The sequence below is a fragment of the Scomber japonicus genome, chromosome 2 (assembly GCF_027409825.1).
Source record: "Scomber japonicus isolate fScoJap1 chromosome 2, fScoJap1.pri, whole genome shotgun sequence".
NCBI classification, from domain to species: domain Eukaryota; kingdom Metazoa; phylum Chordata; class Actinopteri; order Scombriformes; family Scombridae; genus Scomber; species Scomber japonicus.
The window spans coordinates 28,916,280-28,940,113 of record NC_070579.1 but is presented as its reverse complement, the minus strand read 5'-3'; the positions used below and the strand labels follow the sequence as shown (position 1 = coordinate 28,940,113).

At 41.5% G+C, this 23,834-nt stretch overlaps 2 protein-coding genes across 3 annotated transcripts in view; both read left to right on the top strand.

Moving 5' to 3' along the window:
- The window catches only part of LOC128371468 (complement C3-like), a 33,390-nt gene extending 12,596 nt beyond the window's left edge, over positions 1-20,794 (top strand). The window contains exons 29-43 of the mRNA XM_053331799.1: positions 630-780; positions 1,564-1,649; positions 2,051-2,128; positions 2,253-2,408; positions 2,524-2,586; positions 2,721-2,802; positions 2,923-2,971; positions 3,327-3,417; positions 3,528-3,617; positions 3,716-3,818; positions 3,999-4,088; positions 19,294-19,386; positions 19,479-19,562; positions 20,108-20,252; positions 20,516-20,794. Of these exons, the coding sequence (XP_053187774.1) occupies positions 630-780; positions 1,564-1,649; positions 2,051-2,128; positions 2,253-2,408; positions 2,524-2,586; positions 2,721-2,802; positions 2,923-2,971; positions 3,327-3,417; positions 3,528-3,617; positions 3,716-3,818; positions 3,999-4,088; positions 19,294-19,386; positions 19,479-19,562; positions 20,108-20,252; positions 20,516-20,660 (1,506 nt within the window). The 3' untranslated portion in view covers positions 20,661-20,794. The remainder of the gene's footprint in view (positions 1-629; positions 781-1,563; positions 1,650-2,050; positions 2,129-2,252; positions 2,409-2,523; positions 2,587-2,720; positions 2,803-2,922; positions 2,972-3,326; positions 3,418-3,527; positions 3,618-3,715; positions 3,819-3,998; positions 4,089-19,293; positions 19,387-19,478; positions 19,563-20,107; positions 20,253-20,515) is intronic.
- A 1,688-nt stretch (positions 20,795-22,482) lies between these two features.
- Positions 22,483-23,834, top strand: part of LOC128371262 (complement C3-like) — a 28,573-nt gene continuing 27,221 nt past the window's right edge. The window contains exons 1-2 of one of the 2 annotated variants that reach the window (XM_053331545.1): positions 22,483-22,721; positions 22,764-23,098. In XM_053331545.1, coding sequence (XP_053187520.1) covers positions 23,004-23,098 — 95 coding nt within the window. In that variant the 5' untranslated portion in view covers positions 22,483-22,721; positions 22,764-23,003. The remainder of the gene's footprint in view (positions 22,722-22,763; positions 23,099-23,834) is intronic. The other variant, XM_053331536.1, reaches the window with a different exon arrangement.

Below are 23,834 nucleotides of genomic sequence, written 5' to 3'. Positions count from 1 at the left end.
TTTACATTTGTCTCATGTTTTTGTTCTCTTCCTATAATTGCTGCTCCAGCCTCGGCAGTGCACCAGCCATTATATTTACAGTGAAAAAATAGCTAACAGTCTAATGTAATTTGTTCCAACATAACAGGGTTTCACAGTACTAGAGAAATTAATTTCTATATACACCATGACTGATGCATTTATGCTATAAAGTTTTCTGGGGGTTTTCTGTAGTGTAAGCTTCAACAAATCCAATAAAGAGCAGGACATGCTGACTAACATTATCCTAAAATCAAGTTTCCAGGTTTGGCTTAGTTAATTATTGCCTCTTTAGCATATCTGCTGCCACTGTAGTTAGAAGTCTAGTTAGGGAGACGTGCAAACAATCGCAGCTTACCATACAGCACATAAATCAGGCCTAATTCTTTTTCTCTTGTGTTCATGTGTACCGTCAGCCTCAGTAGGGCTCTTATGGCAAAAAAGATGGTAAGAGAGTGAACAATCCAGACTTATCCCAGGTTCAAATACTGCTCTAACATATAGAGTGGATACTGAAAATGAATGAGTTGCTGTCTTCTCCCCTATTTTAAAGTCTTTTGTGTTCACACTAACACTTCTTCTGTCTGCCTTGCTCTTCTCCTACTTTCCAGAGTCTGCCAGGCAGTATAGACAAAGCTGTTGCCTACCTGGAAAAGCGTCTGCCTAGCCTCACCAACCCGTATGCTGTTGCCATTTCATCATATGCCCTGGCCAATGAAGGAAAACTGGACCAGGAGCTACTCTACAAGTTTGCTTCCCCAGGTGGCGTTACACAACATCATGTTAAACATATTCAGAAACAACATCTATAGATGTAACGTTATTGCAGATTCAAGAATATCAGTGAACACATTAGACAATAAAAACAGCAGTACAGAAATACCAACAATATGTTGGATTTAATTAAGAAACAGTATCACATTTGCATAGATGTCATAGATGTCCATCAGAGCAAATGTTATGTTTCAACAATGTTCAATACATTCAAAAGCAGTGGAAGAAGTATTCAGATCCTAGAAATGCTGTTGTCTAAGAATACTCCACATAAAATACTCCAAAAAATAATATTACTACTACAAGTAATAGTCCTTAATTAAACTGTTATTTAATTGATTAATTAAATTAGTTATTTAAGTAAACGTACAGAAACATTATCAGATAAAATATACTTTACAAGGATAAAAGTGTTATGCAGACTGGCTTCTTTTAGAGTGTAATATGATGATAGTATATTACATTGTTTGTTTTTATTACTAACAAGTAAACATATTTTAATATTTTAGTTCGGTCCATTAATGTTGAGCCAATTTTAAATACTTTGGGTTGGTTAATAGTAACAGTGCTGCATCATAATAATCATACAACCATATTTATATTATTATTATTATCATTAATATCATTATTATTATTAGTCAGACTTTTCATTTAATTTACCACATATTAGGTTAGACAATTTAAGATTAGGGATTGGGGATTTAATAGCAAATGAAGATTTTCACAGGTACAGCACGGCAATAAAAAATGTTTTGTCTGTGTCTGATTCAGAGTTAAACCACTGGCCTGTCCCTGGGGGAGGTGTCTTCACCCTGGAAGCCACAGCTTATGCTCTTCTGGCTTTGGTCAAGGCCAAGGTGAGTACATCCTAATTATGTGTGTTGCACCAGTACATCATGTTACAGAAAACATACAACAGTCTTCATTCTTATTACCTCACCTGATGGTGCTGACAATTGGTAAATAGAGGCATTTCCCTGACTGGAGACTTAAGTCAATGAAATGTGTCTGTTGGTAATGTCAAATGTAAAAATAAAGCAGACATTGTGTTTTATTGTGATTGATTGTTTGTGTCAGGCAAGTTTCAACTCTCTGTAAGATGACATAAAATGTATGATAGACTTTAGAAACTGACTGAAATATTTTAAAGTATAACCAGAACAGAATCAAGACTTTAACTCTATTTTCACAAATGCAAAAAAAGTCCAATACAGTCACACAGATTTCAACCTTTTGTCCCCCACTTCTCTCAATGAAGAACTTTGAGAATGCTGGACGTGTTGTGAGATGGTTCAACAAACAGCAGTCTGTGGGTGGAGGCTATGGATCAACTCAGGTAACACAGATGTCTACCTCTGTCAACCTTGATACAGTGCATTCATATCACTAGTTGAGGTGCAGTTTTTTTTTAATGTCAAATGGGCTCACGTTCACCCCTCTCTCACTCTTTGTCTCTCCAGGCTACCATACTAGTGTATCAAGCTGTAGCTGATTACTGGACAAGTGCAGAAGAACCAGAATATGATCTGAATGTGGACATCCTATTGCCAGGCAAGTCAGACCCTGACAAGTACAACTTCAACAGGGAGAACAGCTATACCACAAGAACATCTAAAGTGAGACACAATCATTACACAGAGACTCATTGATACCATCATGCCCTCTGCTTCCTGTGTGTGCTTCCCCTGCTGACCCCTGTGTGTGTTTGTGTGCATATTTAAATCCCAACAGATCAATGATATAAACCAGGATATAAAAGTGACTGCCAAGGGCTCAGGAGAAGCAACGCTGAAAGTAAGTCAAAATGTTATTGTTCTGATCATCTGTTGTTTATCAGTGTGTCCTTTTGGAATTCCAAATTATTTAATTTCATGTCACACATGTCACACTGAATCCAATATTAAGATGTACTTGTGTCTATTTGGTAGATGGTGTCGCTTTATTACGCTCTGCCTAAAGAAAAGGAGAGTAACTGTCAAAAGTTTGACCTGTCAGTGCAGCTCGTTGAAGGTAAGTTGATGCCCTCTGTCTCTTCCTCTTGAAATATTACTCTGTGTTATTACTGTTTTAAGTTTTTTTTTCTTAAATGAGAAAAATGACTAATGCTCTTCTAATGTTTTGCTCCTCCAGATAAAATGGATGAGGATGAGAGGGTATACAAGCTGAGAATAGAGATTTTGTAAGTACAATTAAGAAGTCATAATGACCAGTGTTTCAGTAAACTGGCTTTATACAGATGTTTCAGTTTTCTGCAGTATAGAAGAAAGGCAAAATCAGCAATGATTTTTACTTGCCTTGCCCCTCGTGTGCCTCGTTATCAACTCAACTTTCTTTTTTTTTAATCATAAAAATACAATGCCCAGGAGGAAGAGCTGAGTCTTTTCCCTAATATATAATGGTTTTTGAAGCAACTGTAATATTTTAGGATATTTGATTTGATATTAGATTACTGTACTAAAAAGTTTCACTTTTCACTTTCTCTCCATCTGTGTTATTCTGTTTTTTAAAATATTCTGTCTGTTGTCTGTGTTCAGGTATAAGAGCACTGACCGTGATGCAACCATGTCAATCTTGGATATTGGCTTGCTAACTGGCTTCACTGTTAACAACGACGACCTTAACTTAGTAAGATATGCACATATCCATATAGAGCTCAAAAGTCGATGAAGATGTGTTTTATAGTTTAGGAAGTTGTTTGATGATGTGTGTGTGTGTTTGTATGTTTGTGTGTGTAGTTGTCCAAAGGACGTGCCCGCACCATTGCGAAATATGAGATGAACACGGTCCTGTCAGAAAGAGGCTCACTCATCATCTACCTGGACAAGGTGAGGCATCAATACCACCTCCTTCTACCCCTTCTTCTCTCTTCCTTGTTCTTTCTGTATCTATCTTTGTCTCAACTTTGTTTCACATCTCTCTACAGGTTTCTCACACACGTACAGAGGAGATCACTTTTAGGATCCATCAGACACTGAAAGTGGGCGTTTTACAACCAGCTGCTGTGTCTGTCTATGATTACTATGACCGTGAGTCTCAAAGACACTTGTACTGTATGCTGCCTCTGTGTGCTTGAATAATTTTTATTTGCTGCTGCTAAATGTTCAGAGTAATAAGCAGATTAGATTTTCAAAATATTTTATGTACATTTTATGATGTACTGCAATCAGCACAAAATATTTTCTAAATATCTTTCTTTCTCGTTGTAGAGACACATTGTATGAAATTCTACCATCCGGAGAGAAGAGCTGGAGAGCTTTTGAGGCTCTGCAGGGGTAACGAATGCACATGTGCTGAAGGTAAGCAGGATGATGTCTAACAGATAATCTAATCTGTCTATAGTAAGCATATTTAGGGCCCGAGCGCTGACCAGCGCGAAGCCCTATTGTATCTGTCAAGATTATTATTATTTTTCTTTTTCTTGCACGACGACGGCCTTTTTGCCCCCCTGAACGTGCCCCGAAACTCACCAAAGTTTGCACGCAAGCCAGACCCGGCGAAAATTTCGATATTTTATGGTTTGCACAAATGGGCGTGACAAAATGGCTCTCTAGCGCCCCCTACAAAATCAATAAAAGCGAGCCCCTCGTGACAGATTGACATAGAGAAACGAAACTTGGTACACATGTTCAACATGTCAAAACGCACCAAAAAGTCTCTTGGACACATACCCTAACACCAACAGGAAGTCGGCCATTTTGAATCAAAATATTGATTTTAATGCAAATTGTGGCATCATATTTGAATGCACTACTCCTAGAGATTTCATCCCATCCACTTCAAATTCACACAGAATCATCTTGAGACATTGGAGATGAAAAGTTATCAAAAGGTTTTTCCCCCGTTATTCCTGGTTGCCGTGGTGACGCGGCGAATTTCGATGCTTCGCCATGAAATTTCAAACCCTCATAACTTGACTCCACATTGTCTGAGCTTTTCCAAATTTCAGATGCCTGTTCAGTGTCCTGCTCTGAACACATGTACAGTCTCATATTTAGTGACAGTCATAGCGCTCCCTACTGGCAACAGGAAGTCACTTGCTTCATTCTTTCACTAATTACTCCCATAATCTTCATCCCATCCACTTCAAATTCACACAGGATCATCTTGAGACATTGGAGATGAAAAGTTATCAAAAGCTTTTTCCCTCGTCATTCCTGGTTGCCGTGGTGACGTGGCGAATTTCGATCCTTCGCCATGAAAATTCAAACCCTCATAACTTGACTCCACATGGTCTGAGCTTTTCCAAATTTAATATGCTTGTTCAGTGTCCCAGTCTGAACAAATGTACAGTCTCATATTTAGTGACAGTCATAGCGCCCCCTACTGGCAACAGGAAGTCACTTGCTTCATTCTTTCACTAATTACTCCCATAATCTTAAGTATTTACACCTGAAATTGGCTCAGCTGAGACATAAGACCTTGGTGATGCTACATTCTGCAACTCGTGACCCATCATCAAATACTGTTGCCATGACAACGCATTCAACGCCATGAAATACGATTACACTTTTCAGGGGCAAAGGATGCCTCCACGGTAACGAAACTCAACACACACGTCTGGAGTGGGGTCATTTAACATCCTATATACTTCAATGGGATGGCCGTGACTAAATGGCTCAATAGCGCCCCCTTGAATATTTCAAAATTGAACCTCAGACTTCCCGATTGACATAGAAGAATGCAATTCGGTAGGTTTATGTATCATCTCCAGACGCACAAAAACGCCATTTGGACCCATACCCTAAGTCCAACAGGAAGTCGGCCATCTTGGGAAAAATGCTCAATTTTGGTGAGTGTTTTGGTCATTTCCACGCCTCATATTTGAACGAACTACTCCTAGAGATTTCATCCCATCCACTTCAAATTCACACAGAGTCAGCTTGAGACATTGCAGATGACAAGTTATCAAAAGCTTTTTTATGACTTCTTCCTGTTGGGCGTGGCTGTGCAGACAATTTCGATGCTTCGCCATGAAGCAGGAAGTCCTTATAACTCCTACAGACATTGTCCCGTCTACACCAAATTGATCACACATGTAGAGGGTCCCGCCCTGAACACATCTATGCATCAATACTGTGTCAAATACACAGCGCCACCTACTGGACACAGGAAGTCAGCCTCATATGACAAACATTATCCGATTTACATGAAATTTACAGGATGTGTTCTCCACATCACACACTGCAACATGACATGTAATTGGTGGGTGATCTCTAGCGCCACCTAGTGGACACATGCAATGTGACTTAGCCCCATCACACAATATTCATTACAAGCCCCGGTGCCAAGACGTCTACGTGCCCGCTGTGTCTGCCATGTGACTGCAGCATGCACCGACATGCGAGTACGGGGCGGTGCATGGGGGCGCGAGGGCCCGTTCATCACTGCTTGCAGTTTTAATTAGGGCCCGAGCGCTGACCAGCGCGAAGCCCTATTGTATCTGTCAAGATTATTATTAGGGCCCAAGCACTACAGTGCGAAGGCCCTATTGTAATCGTACCGATTATTAGGGCCCAAGCACTACAGTGCGAAGGCCCTATTGTAATCGTGCCGATTATTATTATTATTATTATTATCGTTCTGCCTAAACGACGGCCTTTTTGCCCCCCTGAACGTGCTTGAAAAGTCACCAAATTGTGCAATCATGTTCGGCCCGGCGAAAAATTTGATATTTTATGGTTTGCATAAATCGGCGTTGCAAAATGGCTCTGTAGCGCCCCCTAGAAAATTTAAAAAAGCGAGCCCCACCCCTGAGATTGTCCTAGACAAACGAAATTCGCTACATATATGTATCGTGGAAAGACGTACAAAAAAGTCTCTTGGACCCATACCCTCATTCCTACAGGAAGTCGGCCATTTTGTATCGAATACGCATCGCATTTCAGCTAACTCCTCCTACAGATTTAATCCAACCGACTTCAAATTCACTCAGAAACATCTTGAGACATTGGAGATGAAAATTTATCAAGAACTTTTTGATTAGGGATCCGGTTTGGCTGTGGCGGCGCCGACAATTTCCTTCACCATTCGATCCTTCGCCATGAAATTTAAAACCCTCATAACTTGACTCCACATGGTCTGAGCTTTTCCAAATTTCATATGCTTGTTCAGTGTCCCGGTCTGAACACATGTACAGTCTCATATTTAGTGACAGTCATAGCGCCACCTACTGGCAACAGGAAGTCACTTCCTTCAGTCTTTCACTGATTACTCCCATAATATTAAGTATTTATACCTGAAATTAACTCAGCTGAGACATAACGCCTGTCATCAAAATCTTTTTGATGACTTCTTCCTGTTGGGCGTGGCTGTGCAAACAATTTCGATGCTTCGCCATAAAGCAGGAAGTCCTTATAACTCCTACAGACATTGTCCCACCTACACCAAATTGATCACACATGTAGAGGGTCCCGCCCTGAACACATCTATGCATCAATACGGCTTCATATACACAGCGCCACCTACTGGACACAGGAAGTCAACCTCATATGACAAACATTATCCGATTTACATGAAATTTACAGGATGTGTTCTCCACATCACACACTGCAACATGACATATAATTGGTGGGTGATCTCTAGCGCCGCCTAGTGGACACATGCACTGTGACTTAGCCCCATCACACAACGTTCATTACAAGCCCGGGTGCCAAGACGTCTACGTGCCCGCTGTGTCTGCCGTGTGACTGCAGCACGCACCGACATGCGCGTACGGGGCGGTGCGTGGGGGGGCTTGGGCCCGATCATCGCTGCTTGCAGCTTTAATTAGGGCCCGAGCGCTGACCAGCGCGAAGCCCTATTGTTTTTGCCATGATTATTATTCATTTTTTTTTTCTTCTGACAAAGTGACGGCCTTTTTGACCCCCTGAACGTGCCTTAAAAGTCACCAAAGTTTCCACGCAAGCCAGACCCGGCGAAAAATTTGATATTTTATGGTCTACATAAATGGGCGTGCCATAATGGCTCTCTAGCGCCCCCTACAAAATCAAGAAAATCGAGCCCCTCGCCACAGATTGACATAGAGAAACGAAACTTGGTACACATGTTCATCATGTCAAGACGCACCAAAAAGTCTCTTGGACACATACTCTAACACCAACAGGAAGTCGGCCATTTTGAATCGAAATATTGATTTTAATGCTGAATCTGGCATCATATTTGAGCGAACTTGTCCTAGAGATTTCATCCCATCCACTTGAAATTCACACAGAGTCATCTTGAGACATTGGAGATGAAAAGTTATCAAAAGCTTTTTTGTCCGTCATTCCTGGTTGCCGTGGTGACGCGGCGAATTTCGATGCTTCGCCATGAAATTTCAAACCCTCATAACTTGACTCCACATGGTCTGAGCTTTCCCAAATTTGAGATGCTTGTTCAGTGTCCCGGTCTGAACACATGTACAGTCTCATATTTAGTGACAGTCATAGCGCCACCTACTGGCAACAGGAAGTCACTTGCGTCATTTGTTCATTAATTACTCCCATAATCTTAAGTATTTACACCTGAAATTCACTCAGCTGAGACATAAGACCTTGGTGATGCTACATTCTGCAACTCATGACCCATCATCAAATACTGTTGCCATGACAACGCATTCAACGCCATGAAAATACGATTACAGTTTTCAGAGGCAAAGGATGCCTTTACGGTAATGAAACTCAACACACACATCTGGAGTGGGGTCATTTAACATCCTATATACTTCATTGGGATGGGCGTGACTAAACGGCTCAATAGCGCCCCCTTGAATATTTCAAAATTGAACCTCAGCCTTCCCGATTGACATAGAAGAATGAAATTCGGCAGGTTTATGTATCATCTCCAGACGCACAAAAACGCCATTTAGACCCATACCCTAAGTCCAACAGGAAGTCGGCCATCTTGGGAAAAATGCTCAATTTTGGTGAGTGTTTTGGTCATTTCCACGCATCATACTTGAACAAACTAGTCCTAGGGATTTCATCCCATCCACTTCAAATTCACACACAATCATCTTGAGACATTGGAGATGAAAAGTTATCAAAAGCTTTTTCGTCCATCATTCCTGGTTGCCATGGTGACATGGCGAATTTCGATGTCTCGCCATGATATTTCAAACCCTCATAACTTGACTCCACATGGTCTGAGCTTTTCCAAATGTAATATGCTTGTTCAGCGTCCTGGTCTGAACACATGTACAGTCTCATATTTAGTGACAGTAATAGCGCCACCTACTGGCAACAGGAAGTCACTTGCTTCATTCTTTCACTAATTACTCTCATAATCTTAAGTATTTACACCTGAAATTGACTCAGCTAAGACATAACGCCACTTATCAAAATCTTTTTTATGACTTCTTACTGTTGGGCGTGGCTGTGCGGACAATTTCGATGCTTCGCCATTAGGCAGGAAGTCCTTATAACTCCTACAGACATTGTCCTGTCTACACCAAATTCATCATGCATGGAGAGGGTACCGCCCTGAACACATCTATGCATCAATACTGTGTCAAATACACAGCGCCACCTACTGGACACAGGAAGTAAGCCTCATATGACAAACATTATCCGATTTATATGAAATTTACATGATGTGTTCTCCACATCATACACTGCAACATGACATATAATTGGTGGGTGATCTCTAGCGCCACCTAGTGGACACATGCAATGTGACTTAGCCCCATCACACAACATTCATTACAAGCCCAGGTGACAAGACGTCTACGTGCCCGCTGTGACTGCCGTGTGACTGCAGCATGCACCGACATGCGAGTACGGGGCGGTGCGTGGGGGCGCGAGGGCCCGTTCATCACTGCTTGCAGTTTTAATTATTATTATTATTCTCTTTATTTTTCTTCTGACAAAGTAACTGCCTTTTTGCCCCCTTAAACGTGCCCCGAAACTCACCAAAGTTTGCATGCTAGTCAGACCCGGCGAAAAATTTGATATTTTATGGTTTGCATGAATCAGCGAGGCAAAATGGCTCTCTAGCGCCCCCTACAAAATCAATAAAAGCGAGCCCCTCGTGATAGATTGACATAGAGAAACGAAATTCGGTACACATGTTCATCATGTCAAGACGCACCAAAAAGTCTCTTGGACACATACCCTAACACCAACAGGAAGTCGGCCATTTTGAATCTAAATATTGATTTTAATGCAAATTGTGGCATCATATTTGAACGCACTACTCCTACAATTTTCTTCCAATCCACTTCAAATTCATCTTGAGACATTGGAGATGAAAAGTTATCAAAAGCTTTTTCCCACGTCATTCCTGGTTGCCGTGGTGACGCGGCGAATTTCGATCCTTCGCCATGAAATTTCAAACCCTCATAACTTGACTCCACATGGTCTGAGCTTTACCAAATTTCAGATGCTTGTTCAGCGTCCCGGTCTGAACACATGTACAGTCTCATATTTTGTGACAGTCATAGCGCCCCCTACTGGCAACAGGAAGTCACTTGCTTCATTCTTTCACTAATTACTCCCATAATCTTAAGTATTTACACCTGAAATTAACTCAGCTGAGACATGAGACCTTGGTGATGCTACATTCTGCGACCGAGCCGCAGCCCGACATGCGTGGGGGCGCGAGGGCCCGTTCATCACTGCTTGCAGTTTTAATTCCCCTTTATTTTTCTTCTGACAAAGTAACGGCCTTTTTGCCCCCCTGAACGTGCCTGAAAAGTCACCAAAGTTTCCATGCAAGCCAGACCCGGCGAAAAATTTGATATTTTATGGTTTGCATAAATGGGCGTGGCAAAATGGCTCTCTAGCGCCCCCTGCAAAATCAAGAAAATCGAGCCCCTCGCCACAGATTGACATAGAGAAACGAAATTCGGTACACATGTTCATCATGTCAAGACGCACCAAAAAGTCTCTTGGACCCATAACCTAACACCAACAGGAAGTCGGCCATTTTGAATCAAATTATTGATTTTAATGCAGATTGTGCCATCATATTTGTGCGAACTAGTCCTAGAGTTTTCTTCCCATCCACTTCAAATTCACACAGAGTCATCTTGAGACATTGGAGATGAAAAGTTATCAAAAGCTTTTTCCCCCGTCATTCCTGGTTGCCGTGGTGACGCGGCGAATTTCGATCCTTCGCCATTAAATTTCAAACCCTCATAACTTGACTCCACATGGTCTGAGCTTTTCCAAATTTACTTTGCTCGTTCAGTGTCCCAGTCTGAACACATGTGCAGTCTCATATTTTGTGACAGTCATAGCGCCCCCTACTGGCAACAGGAAGTCACTTGCTTCATTCTTTCACTAATTACTCCCATAATCTTAAGTATTTACACCTGAAATTGACTCAGCTGAGACATAAGACCTTGGTGATGCCACATTCTGCAACTCGTGACCCATCATCAAATACTGTTGCCATGACAACGCATTCAACGCCATGAAAATACGATTACAGTTTTCTGAAACAAAAGATGCCTCCACGGTAACGAAACTCAACACACACGTCTGGAGTGGGTTAATTTAACATCCTATATACTTCAATGGGATGGGCGTGACAAAATGGCTCAATAGCGCCCCCTTGAATATTTCAAAATTGAACCTCAGCCTTCCCGATTGACATAGAAGAATGAAATTCGGTAGGTTTATGTATCATCTCCGGACGCACAAAAACGCCATTTGGACCCATACCCTAAGTCCAACAGGAAGTCGGCCATCTTGGGAAAAATGCTATATTTTGGTGCATTTTTTGGTCATTTCCACGCATCATATTTGAACCAACTAGTCCTAGAGATTTCATCCCATCCACTTCATATTCACACAGAGTCATCTTGAGACATCGGAGATGAAAAGTTATCAAAAGCTTTTTCGTCCGTCATTCCTGGTTGCAGTGGTGAAGTGGCGAATTTCGATGTCTCGCCATGAAATTTCAAACCCTTATAACTTCACTCCACATGCTCTGAGCTTTTCCAAATTTAATATGCTCGTTCAGCGTCCTGGTCTGAACACATGTACAGTCTCATATTTACTGACAGTCATAGCGCCACCTACTGGCAACAGGAAGTCACTTGCTTCATTCGTTGACTAATTACTCCCATAATCTTAAGTATTTACACCTGAAATTAACTCAGCTGAGACATAAGACCTTGGTGATGCTACATTCTGCGACCGAGCCGCAGCCCGACATGCATGGGGACGCGAGGGCCCGTTCATCACTGCTTGCAGTTTTAATTATTATTATCGTTCTGCCTAAACAAACGCGTTTTTGCCCCCCTAAACGTGCCCAAAAAGTCACCAAAATGTGCAATCATGTTCGGCCCGGCGAAAAATTTGATATTTTAAGGTCCGCCAAAATGGCGGTGGCAAAATGGCTCTGTAGCGCCCCCTAGAAAATTTAAAAAAGCGAGCCCCACCCCTGAGATTGTCCTAGACAAACGAAATTCGGTACACATATGTATGGTGTCAAGACACACAAAAAAGTCTCTTGGACCCATACCCTCACTCCTACAGGAAGTCGGCCATTTTGTATCGAATATGCGTTTTTGCCGCGATTTCGGCGATTTCCACGCATCGCATTTGAGCGAACTCGTCCTAGGGATTTAATCCGACCGACTTCAAATTCACTCAGAAACATCTTGAGACATTGGAGATGAAAAGTTATCAAAAACTTTCTGATTAGGGATCCGGTTTGGCCGTGGCGGCGCCGACAATTTCCTTCACCATTCGATCCTTCGCCATGAAATTTCAAACCCTCATAACTTGACTCCACATGGTCTCAGCTTTTCCAAATTCAATATGCTTGTTCAGCGTCCTGGTCTGACCACATGTACAGTCTCATATTTAGTGACAGTCATAGCGCCACCTACTGGCAACAGGAAGTCACTTGCTTCAGTCTTTCACTGATTACTCCCATAATCTTAAGTATTTATACCTGAAATTAACTCAGCTGAGACATAAGACCTTGGTGATGCTACATTCTGCAACTCATGACCCATCATCAAATACCGTTGCCATGACAACACATTCAACGCCATGAAAATACGATTACAGTTTTTAGGGGCAAAGGATGCGTCCACGGTAATGAAACTCAACACACACGTCTGGAGTGGGTTCATTCAACATCCTATATACTTCAATGGGATGGGTGTGACTAAACGGCTCAATAGCGCCCCCTTGAATATTTCAAAATTGAACCTCAGCCTTCCCGATTGACATAGAAGAATGAAATTCGGTAGGTTTATGTATCATCTCCAGACGCACAAAAACGCCATTTGGACCCATACCCTAAGTCCAACAGGAAGTCGGCCATCTTGGGAAAAATGCTATATTTTGGTTAATTTTTTTGTCATTTCCAGGCATCATATTTGAACAAACTAGTCCTACAGATTTCATCCCATCCACTTCAAATTCGCACAGAGTCATCTTGAGACATTGGAGATGAAAAGTTATCAAAAGCTTTTTCGCCCGTCATTCCTGGTTGCCGTGGTGACGTGGCGAATTTCGATGCCTCGCCATGAAATTTAAAACCCTCATAACTTGACTCCACATGGTCTGAGCTTTTCCAAATCCACCAAAGCAAGCCAGACTTGCCCAAAAATTTCATATTTTATGGTTTTTGTAAATGGGCGTGGCAAAATGGCTCTGTAGCGCCCCCTTGAGAAATGAAAAACATCGATCCCCTCGCCACAGATTGACATAGAGAAACGAAACTTGGTACACATGTTCATCATGTCAAGACGCACAAAAAACGTCTGGGTGCCCATGACGTCACTCCAACAGGAAGTCGGCCATTTTGAATCAAAGTATTGATTTTAATGCCGATTGTGGCATCATATTTGAACGAACTAGTCCCAGAGATTTCATCCCATCCACTTCAAATTCACACATAGTCATCTTGAGACATTGGAGATGAAAAGTTATCAAAAGCTTTTTTGTCCGTCATTCCTGGTTGCCGTGGTGACGTGGCGATTTTCGATGTCTCGCCATGAAATTTCAAACCCTCATAACTTGACTCCACATGGTCTGAGCTTTTCCAAATTTTATATGCTTGTTCAGCGTCCTGCTCTGAACACATGTACAGTCTCATATTTAGTGACAGTCATAGCGCCACCTACTAGCAAGAGGAAGTCACTTGCTTCATTCTTTCACTAATTACTCCAATAATCTTAGGTATTTACACCTGAAATTGACTCAGCTGAGACATAACGCCAGTCATCAAAATCTTTTTTATGACTTCTTCCTGTTAAGCGTGGCTGTGCAAACAATTTCGATGCTTCGCCATGAAGCAGGAAGTCCTTGTAACTCCTACAGACATTGTCCCACCTACACCAAATTGATCACACATGTAGAGGGTCCCGCCCTGAACACATCTATGCATCAATACTGCTTCATATACACAGCACCACCTACTGGACACAGGAAGTCAGCCTCATATGACAAACATTATCCGATTTACATGAAATTTACAGGATGTGTTCTCCACATCACACACTACAACATGACATATAATTGGTGGGTGATCTCTAGCGCCGCCTAGTGGACACATGCAATGTGACTTAGCCCCATCACACAACATTCATTACAAGCCCGGGTGCCAAGACGTCTACGTGCCCGCTGTGTCTGCCGTGTGACTGCAGCACGCACCGACATGCGCGTACGGGGCGGTGCGTGGGGGGGCTTGGGCCCGATCATCGCTGCTTGCAGCTTTAATTAGGGCCCGAGCGCTGACCAGCGCGAAGCCCTATTGTTTTTGCCATGATTATTATTATTATTATTATTATTATTATTTTTTTTCTCTCCCGACGACGGCCTTTTTGCCCCCCTGAACGTGCCCCGAAACTCACCAAAGTCTGCACGCAAGCCAGACCCGGCGAAAATTTCGATATTTTATGGTTTGCACAAATGGGCGTGCCAAAATGGCTCTCTAGCGCCCCCTACAAAATCAATACAAGCGAGCCCCTCGTGACAGATTGACATAGAGAAACGAAACTTGGTACACATGTTCAACATGTCAAGACGCACCAAAAAGTCTCTTGGACACATACCCTAACACCAACAGGAAGTCGGCCATTTTGAATCTAAATATTGATTTTAATGCAAATTGTGGCATCATATTTGAACGCACTACTCCTAGAGTTTTCTTCCCATCCACTTCAAATTCGCACAGAGTCATCTTGAGACATTGGAGATGACAAGTTATCAAAAGCTTTTTCCCCCGTCATTCCTGGTTGCCGTGGTGACGCGGCGAATTTCGATCCTTCGCCATGAAAATTCAAACCCTCATAACTTGACTTCACATGGTCTGAGCTTTACCAAATTTAATATGCTTGTTCAGCGTCCTAGTCTGAACACATGTACAGTCTCATATTTAGTGACAGTCATAGCGCCCCCTACTGGCAACAGGAAGTCACTTGCTTCATTCTTTCACTAATTACTCCCATAATCTTCATCCCATCCACTTCAAATTCACACAGGATCATCTTGAGACATTGGAGATGACAAGTTATCAAAAGCTTTTTCCCTCGTCATTCCTGGTTGCCGTGGTGACGCGACGAATTTCGATCCTTCGCCATGAAAATTCAAACCCTCATAACTTGACTCCACATGGTCTGAGCTTCTCCGAATTTCAGATGCTTGTTCAGTGTCCCAGTCTGAACACATGTGCAGTCTCATATTTTGTGACAGTCATAGCGCCCCCTACTGGCAACAGGAAGTCACTTGCTTCATTCTTTCACTAATTACTCCCATAATCTTAAGTATTTCCACCTGAAATTGACTCAGCTGAGACATAAGACCTTGGTGATGCTACATTCTGCAACTCGTGACCCATCATCAAATACTGTTGCCATGACAACGCATTCAACGCCATGAAATACGATTACACTTTTCAGGGGCAAAGGATGCCTCCACGGTAACGAAACTCAACACACACGTCTGGAGTGTGGTCATTTAACATCCTATATACTTCAATGGGATGGCCGTGACTAAATGGCTCAATAGCGCCCCCTTGAATATTTCAAAATTGAACCTCAGACTTCCCCATTGACATAGAAGAATGAAATTCGGTAGGTTTATGTATCATCTCCAGACGCACAAAAACGCCATTTGGACCCATACCCTAAGACCAACAGGAAGTCGGCCATCTTGGGAAAATGCTCAATTTTGGTGAGTGTTTTGGTCATTTCCAGGCCTCATATTTGAACGCACTAGTCCTAGAGATTTCATCCCATCCACTTCACATTCGCACAGAGTCATCTTGAGACATTGGAGATGACAAGTTATCAAAAGCTTTTTTATGACTTCTTCCTGTTGGGCGTGGCTGTGCAAACAATTTCGATGCTTCGCCATAAAGCAGGAAGTCCTTATAACTCCTACAGACATTGTCCCACCTACACCAAATTGATCACACATGTAGAGGGTCCCGCCCTGAACACATCTATGCATCAATACAGCTTCATATACACAGCGCCACCTACTGGACACAGGAAGTCAGCCTCATATGACAAACATTATCCGATTTACATGAAATTTAGAGGATGTGTTCTCTACATCACACACTGCAACATGACATGTAATTGGTGGGTGATCTCTAGCGCCACCTAGTGGACACATGCAATGTGACTTAGCCCCATCACACCATGTTCATTACAAGCCCCGGTGCCAAGACGTCTACGTGCCCGCTGTGTCTTCCGTGTGACTGCAGCACGCACCGACATGCGAGTACGGGGCGGTGCATGGGGGCGCGAGGGCCCGTTCATCACTGCTTGCAGTTTTAATTATTATTATTTTTCTTTTTCTTGCACGACGACGGCCTATTTGCCCCCCTGAACGTGCCCCGATACTCACCAAAGTTTGCACGCAAGCCAGACCTGGCGAAAATTTCGATATTTTATGGTTTGCACAAATGGGCGTGCCAAAATGGCTCTCTAGCGCCACCTGCAAAATCAATAAAAGCGAGCCCCTCGTGACAGATTGATATAGAGAAACGAAACTTGGTACACATGTTCAACATGTCAAGACGCACCAAAAAGTCTCTTGGACACATACCCTAACACCAACAGGAAGTCGGCCATTTTGAATCAAAATATTGATTTTAATGCAAATTGTGGCATCATATTTGAATGCACTACTCCTAGAGTTTTCTTCCATTCCACTTCAAATTCACACAGAGTCATCTTGAGACATTGGAGATGAAAAGTTATGAAAAGGTTTTTCCCCCCGTCATTCCTGGTTGCCGTGGTGATGCGGCGAATTTCGATGCTTCGCCATGAAATTTCAAACCCTCATAACTTGACTCCACATTGTCTGAGCTTTTCCAAATTTCAGATGCCTGTTCAGGGTCCTGCTCTGAACACATGTACAGTCTCGTATTTAGTGACAGTCATAGCGCCCCCTACTGGCAACAGGAAGTCACTTGCTTCATTCTTTCACTAATTACTCCCATAATCTTCATCCCACCCACTTCAAATTCACACAGGATCATCTTGAGACATTGGAGATGAATACTTATCAAAAGCTTTTTCCCTCGTCATTCCTGGTTGCCGTGGTGACGTGGCGAATTTCGATCCTTCGCCATGAAAATTCAAACCCTCATAACTTGACTCCACATGGTCTGAGCTTTTCCAAATTTAATATGCTTGTTCAGTGTCCTGGTCTGAACACATGTACAGTCTCATATTTAGTGACAGTCATAGCGCCACCTACTGGCAACAGGAAGTCACTTGCTTCATTCTTTCACTAATTACTCCCATAATTTTAAGTATTTACACCTGAAATTGACTCAGCTGAGACATAAGACCTTGGTGATGCTACATTCTGCAACTCGTGACCCATCATCAAATACTGTTGCCATGACAACGCATTCAACGCCATGAAATACGATTACAGTTTTCAGAGGCAAAGGATGCCTCCACGGTAACGAAACTCAACACACACGTCTGGAGTGGGGTCATTTCACATCCTATATACTTCAATGGGATGGCCGTGACTAAATGGCTCAATAGCGCCCCCTTGAATATTTCATAATTGAACCTCAGACTTCCCGATTGACATAGAAGAATGAAATTCGGTAGGTTTATGTATCATCTCCAGACGCACAAAAACGCCATTTGGACCCATACCCTAAGTCCAACAGGAAGTCGGCCATCTTGGGAAAAATGCTCAATTTTGGTGAGTTTTGTGGTCATTTCCAGGCCTCATATTTGAACGCACTAGTCCTAGAGATTTCATCCCATCCACTTCAAATTCACACAGAGTCAGCTTGAGACATTGGAGATGACAAGTTATCAAAAGCTTTTTTATGACTTCTTCCTGTTGGGCGTGGCTGTGCAAACAATTTCGATGCTTCGCCATGAAGCAGGAAGTCCTTATAACTCCTACAGACATTGTCCCACCTACACCAAATTGCTCACGCATGTAGAGGGTCCCGCCCTGAACACATCTATGCATCAATACTGCTTCATATACACAGCGCCACCTACTGGACACAGGAAGTCAGCCTCATATGACAAACATTATCCGATTTACATGAAATTTACAGGATGTGTTCTCCACATCACACACTGCAACATGACATGTAATTGGTGGGTGATCTCTAGCGCCACCTAGTGGACACATGCAATGTGACTTAGCCCCATCACACAGTGTTCATTACAAGCCCCGGTGCCAAGACGTCTACGTGCCCGCTGTGTCTGCCATGTGACTGCAGCATGCACCGACATGCGCGTACAAGGCGGTGCGTGGGGGCGCGAGGGCCCGTTCATCACTGCTTGCAGTTTTAATTCTACTTTATGTTTGATCATTCTGCATTGTCTGTTAACTATAACACTTAATATTGCACATGATTAAAGATAGGGAACTTGAAGCCGAGAGTGACTCTGAAGTTACATGCTCTGTATAACAATGTTGACTTGCTGATGTTACTCAGCCATAATGATTACCATGCACCCTAATATTTGCTGATTAGCACTAAAGACTAAGTAGTGATTGCAATTCATTCTGAGGGGAAACTTTAATGTTTGTACCAAATTTCATGGCAATTCATAGTTAAAATATTTCAATCTGGACCAAAGTGATGCACCGACTGACAGACATTGCTTGCAAGACTAAAAAGAATGTTTTCACAAGCTGAGTAGTAAAGCTTGGATGGGTAAATATGTATTAAATCAATAAAATGCCCCTTTATGTTCTAACAAAGTAGATGATCCCAGACTTGAGTTTACTGTAAATCATTAGATGGTAACATACTGTGAAGTTTTAGGCACTTAGACCTTTATGACTCTGGTTGTATGTTTGGGGTTGTTGTCATGCTGCAGAATGAATTTGGGACCAATTCGATTCCTCTGAAATGGTATTGTATGATGGATACAAATCTAAATAAAGTGCCTAAAATATTTGCAGAGTAATGTAGTAATCAAAAACACCTGCACTCTGAACAAAAGAATATATTGCTGACAAAACTAAATTGTGACTTTGATTACAGCTGTACTCACCCATCAACTTAACAGGTCATTAGTTGTGTATTTATTTTGTGCCTTTTGTCTGTTTCCAGAGAACTGCAGTATGCAGAAAAAGGGCGACATCCCCAACGAGCAGCGCACATCTAAGTTATGTGAGAGTACACCAGACACCAAAATTGATTTTGGTAAGAAATGTAAATGGACTACATTTTTTGTCATTTGTGTTAAATAAGTATGGGAGCACATGAGCTAACATCAGTAACTTGTCTGTCCTCAGCATACAAAGTGAGTCTGGAGGCATTTCAGGACTCTGGTACCACTGACGTTTACTCAATGCGGGTAGTGCAAGTCATCAAGGAAGGTGGGTATTTATCTGCTTTGAACCTTCAAAACAATTTGAAGTTGAAGGTGTCGTAATTTTTTGCCACTATCTTATATATTTCAAATTTGAAGAGAGTTTGACATTTTGGAAAATTTGAGAAATTGAGTGAGATGAGAAGATTGATACCACTCTCCCCTGCCCCATCAAAACGATCAGTCATTGCTTTTGCACTTCACCACAGGTTAAACAAATGAGATACAACATGTTCATTAGAAATTTAGAAGTGCTGGCAGTTAGATTTTGTTATCTTTGGACACAGCCTGACTAGCTGTCTTTATGCTAAGCTGACTTTGATGGCTCATGCTGTAGCTTCATACTCACCATACATGCTGTATATAATTATGGTATTGTTCCTGTTGTGAAAGCCGCCAGGAAGAGAAGTTGAACATTTCTAAATATGTTGCTTTAAGTATAATTCCACTTGGAATATGTGGGAATACAATAATAATGTTTCATACTACACCTTTAGTTATGCATTCATTCCTTAAGCATCTTCTTTCTCTTCTCCTTCATTGAAATTACAGGAAATGATGATGTGGGTCCTCTGGATAAAGTTCGTTTGTTCCTCAGTTATCCACACTGCCGAGAGGCTTTAGATCTGCAGGTTGGAAAAAGCTTCCTTATCATGGGCACATCCAAAGATATTAACAGAGATGAAGAGCATCAAACGTAAGTTTGTTCTTTGTGTGTACCCCCACCACCACTACCCCAATAACGTTGTCTCCTTTTAACACTTCTACTTTTTCACTGCTTTCTATTACTAAATTACACAAAATCAGGTTTGCCTGTCTTGTGCAGCTTAGTTTGGTGCAGAGTTAGCTTGTTATGGAAGGAAGGGAGTCATGCATCTCCCTCTGTTCTACACTTCAATCAAAAAAGTTTAATCCAGTGAACTACAGGTAGCTGACTACATGAACAAATGTTCTCCTCAGGTATCAGTATGTGCTCGGCGAGAGGTCCTGGATTGAGTACTGGCCCACAGGCGCAGAGTGTCAAACTGAGGAACACAGAGCGACCTGTTTGGGCATGGAGGAGATGGCCCAGCAGTTTGAATTCTTTGGATGTCTGCAGAAGTAAAACTGAAGGAAATAAAGTGTTCATTTAAAATAAACTGTTATTTTGTGCAAAATGTAAATTACTACAATGTAAGTGATGTAAAAGTTAAAAATGTGTGTTCATCAGACTGTGTTGATTAAAATGTAATGGTCATATTCCCATTGTCTGTGTCTTAAATTGATATAGGTAATTACTGTAGTGATTACTGTCAGGTTACTGTATATATATATATAAGCTTTAGTAAGTTCAACTGGAAGTTTCATTCATTTGAATTTTTCCTGTCATAACAAAAAATGGTCCATCCCATATGGGATCACATGACACACAATAATACAACATATTGACAAAATATAACAGCAAATAACAACTTTCAGAATTTGAGATTCATGCTCCAAAGAAAAACAAATCATCAGTGCAACCCTAATGCTGGCCCTAACCCTAACACAGTATGTAGTACAATAGACCAGAGGAAAAAAGGCTTGTCAAACAGAACAGTGAAAATACTGATGGAGATGTTCATGTACTGTTTGGCAGCTTTCATGTTGATTTATAGATATTGACCTTTCCACAATAATCATGTGAAACATTTGTTTTACTTGCCAATTAAAATGCATCTACAAGTCAGAGCATTTCACTACATGTATTTATTTGTTAAGTGCCATAATGGCTATCCATTTCCTCCAAGTAATTATTTTTCCCTTTTTGACAGCATCACCTGATTGTCTGTAGAGTTGGTTCTCATCTGTTCTCAGTGCAACATCTAACAGCCAGTAACTACAAAACTATCAACAATTGTCCTTGGACTATCCCATGAAATAAAACTCCCATCCTTCCACCTCTGTGTTGTGTCTGCTATGCTGGAAATAAGAAAAGAAAATATCAAACAAAAGAGTAAAGCATTTTCAGTGGTTTAACCCCACAAACAATTGAAAAAGGGAGCTGTCATTATAGAAATAGACTATAACGACTGCAATATTTATTGCAACTTCAACAACATCTGCATTCACTCCTTTCTCACCCCCTGCATGACTCTTTACCACATCTCTCCCACAAACAAGGAGTACAGTGCTGACTGCCTATGTACACGTGTGTACAATAGATCTGTTGACCCCAAATTCATATTTAAAAATTACGTCACATGGTTTTAACCTAGTGCCAATGTTCAGTGCGAATGCAGGAAGTTGTGGGCCTGTTTAATAAATTAGGTTCAGGTTGTGGAGAATGGCATGTTGGGCATCCAACGTTTCCTCCACAATTGACATCTAATCCATTTCAAAAACATGCGCTAAACTGCCCTCTTGGGAGTCAAAGCACATGCTAAAGTGCCCTCCTGGTTGGCAAAACACACTAAACTGCCCTCTTGGGTGGCAAAAACGTGTGCTAAAGTGCCCTCTTCAGTGGCGAGAATGTGCTGTATGTGCCCTTTTTTTTCTTTTTGCCCCTGCCCAAGTCTGTGCATGCCACTGGTAGGGAGTACATTTTACTCAGTACTCTTGAATGCATCCCTGGTCTGTTCATTACGTCCTTTTTACTTGGAAGACTTTTAGTTTTTCATATTTTTATAAATTCCTTCATTTAAAACAAATGTCAACCTCATGATGTCAGTCTGATTCATCATCTGAAAACCATGGATGTTTTTACCAAATTTTGTGGAATTGTGTGGGGAGTCCAACAGCACTTAACACTTTTGTTTTTACATGTGTTGTAGCCAGGTTAGCATCTTTCCTATAAGAGGCTCTCCTGTGTGTGTGAGGGTGCGCCTTTGGGAAGTGCCAGCACATAGTCGTAGCCCTGCTGTTTATTTTGGCAAGGCAAGTTTATTTGTAATTCATTTCAACAACAAAGCAATTGAAAGTGCTTTACCTAAAGCATTAAATTCATCAATACAGGCAACACATGCCAATATAAAAACATATTTAGATACAATTAAAAAGGGTTAAAACAGCACAAGATGGATAAAACAGGAGAATAAAAAAATACAGTGCATTGTTAAATATTTGGTTTAATAAAAGCAGTTGCAAACGGAAACAATCTTGAGAGTTGCAGCAAACCTGCAGTCTGCTGGGAGTGTGTTCCAGATATGTGAAACATAAAAAACAGAACGTTTACACTGCCACATAAGAGACATCAATCTCTTTTTGTTTGTTAATGTTACGAGAAGTGTTACAGAGCCATGCTAAAGAACCACAGGTCAGAGTCGCAGCTCCTGTCAGTGTTTGCTGTTATGACTGAAGACTGTAGAGTTGGTCTTGGTAACCTTGAGCTAAACTGGAATAGTAGTGAGGAGAAATAAAGGTGCAAGAGGAGGGAGGTAAGTGTAAAAGGAGCAGGCACAGGAGAGCGAGAGTTGGAAAAATAGCAGATATGGGATCAGGCAGGAGGATGTGTAAGACTCTGCTCTGGCTCTTGGGCTCACTAGCCTTTTTCTCTTGGATTTGCTCAGCTGATGGATCTCCACTGTGAGTAAACCCACCATACAGTAGCTTCACACCTTCTTCCTTGAATGTCTGTTCAAAGAAGCATGAGGTAATTGAAGTGAAAAGACATGAATTAGACAGACAGGAAAACGCCTGCTGTATGTAATGCCTGTGAGGACACCACAGCATCAGCATGTAGGCATTGCCTGCATCTTGCCCAAAGATTTTTGAATGTATTTTAAATACCACTGTAGATGTAGGTTGATGAAAACTATGTATTTGCATGGCCAATAGAGCTTGTATTTCCATTTCTTATTCTGAATTCCAGTTACATAAATGTGTTGCACTGAGATATTTGTTTTTACCGTACAATAACAGGATTCATTTTATTTGTACTATTGTTACTGTTGGGTGCTTCCTATCTTGTTTATTTGAATAACAAAATATTAAATAGAGTGTATGCAATCATGCATTATCAATTATCCCTGGCTCAGCTGGAGAGCTATTAGACCAGGAAACTAAATAGAAGAACACTGACAGTGAAAACATTTTTTTTTTTGTAAAACTAGCATTCATTCTTAGATTGTAACAGTGTTTCAGAATATGTGCAAATGCATTTAGGACCAGATATATATGTTAGAGATTATTGATCAAAGTTATTGATAAATTGAAAAATTACTATGATTAAAGACTTAGAGTATTAGTTTAAATCAGTTCCATTTCACCTTTGTACAGTATTATATAATTAAAGTTGCAGAGTGTGTCACATAAATCAAGG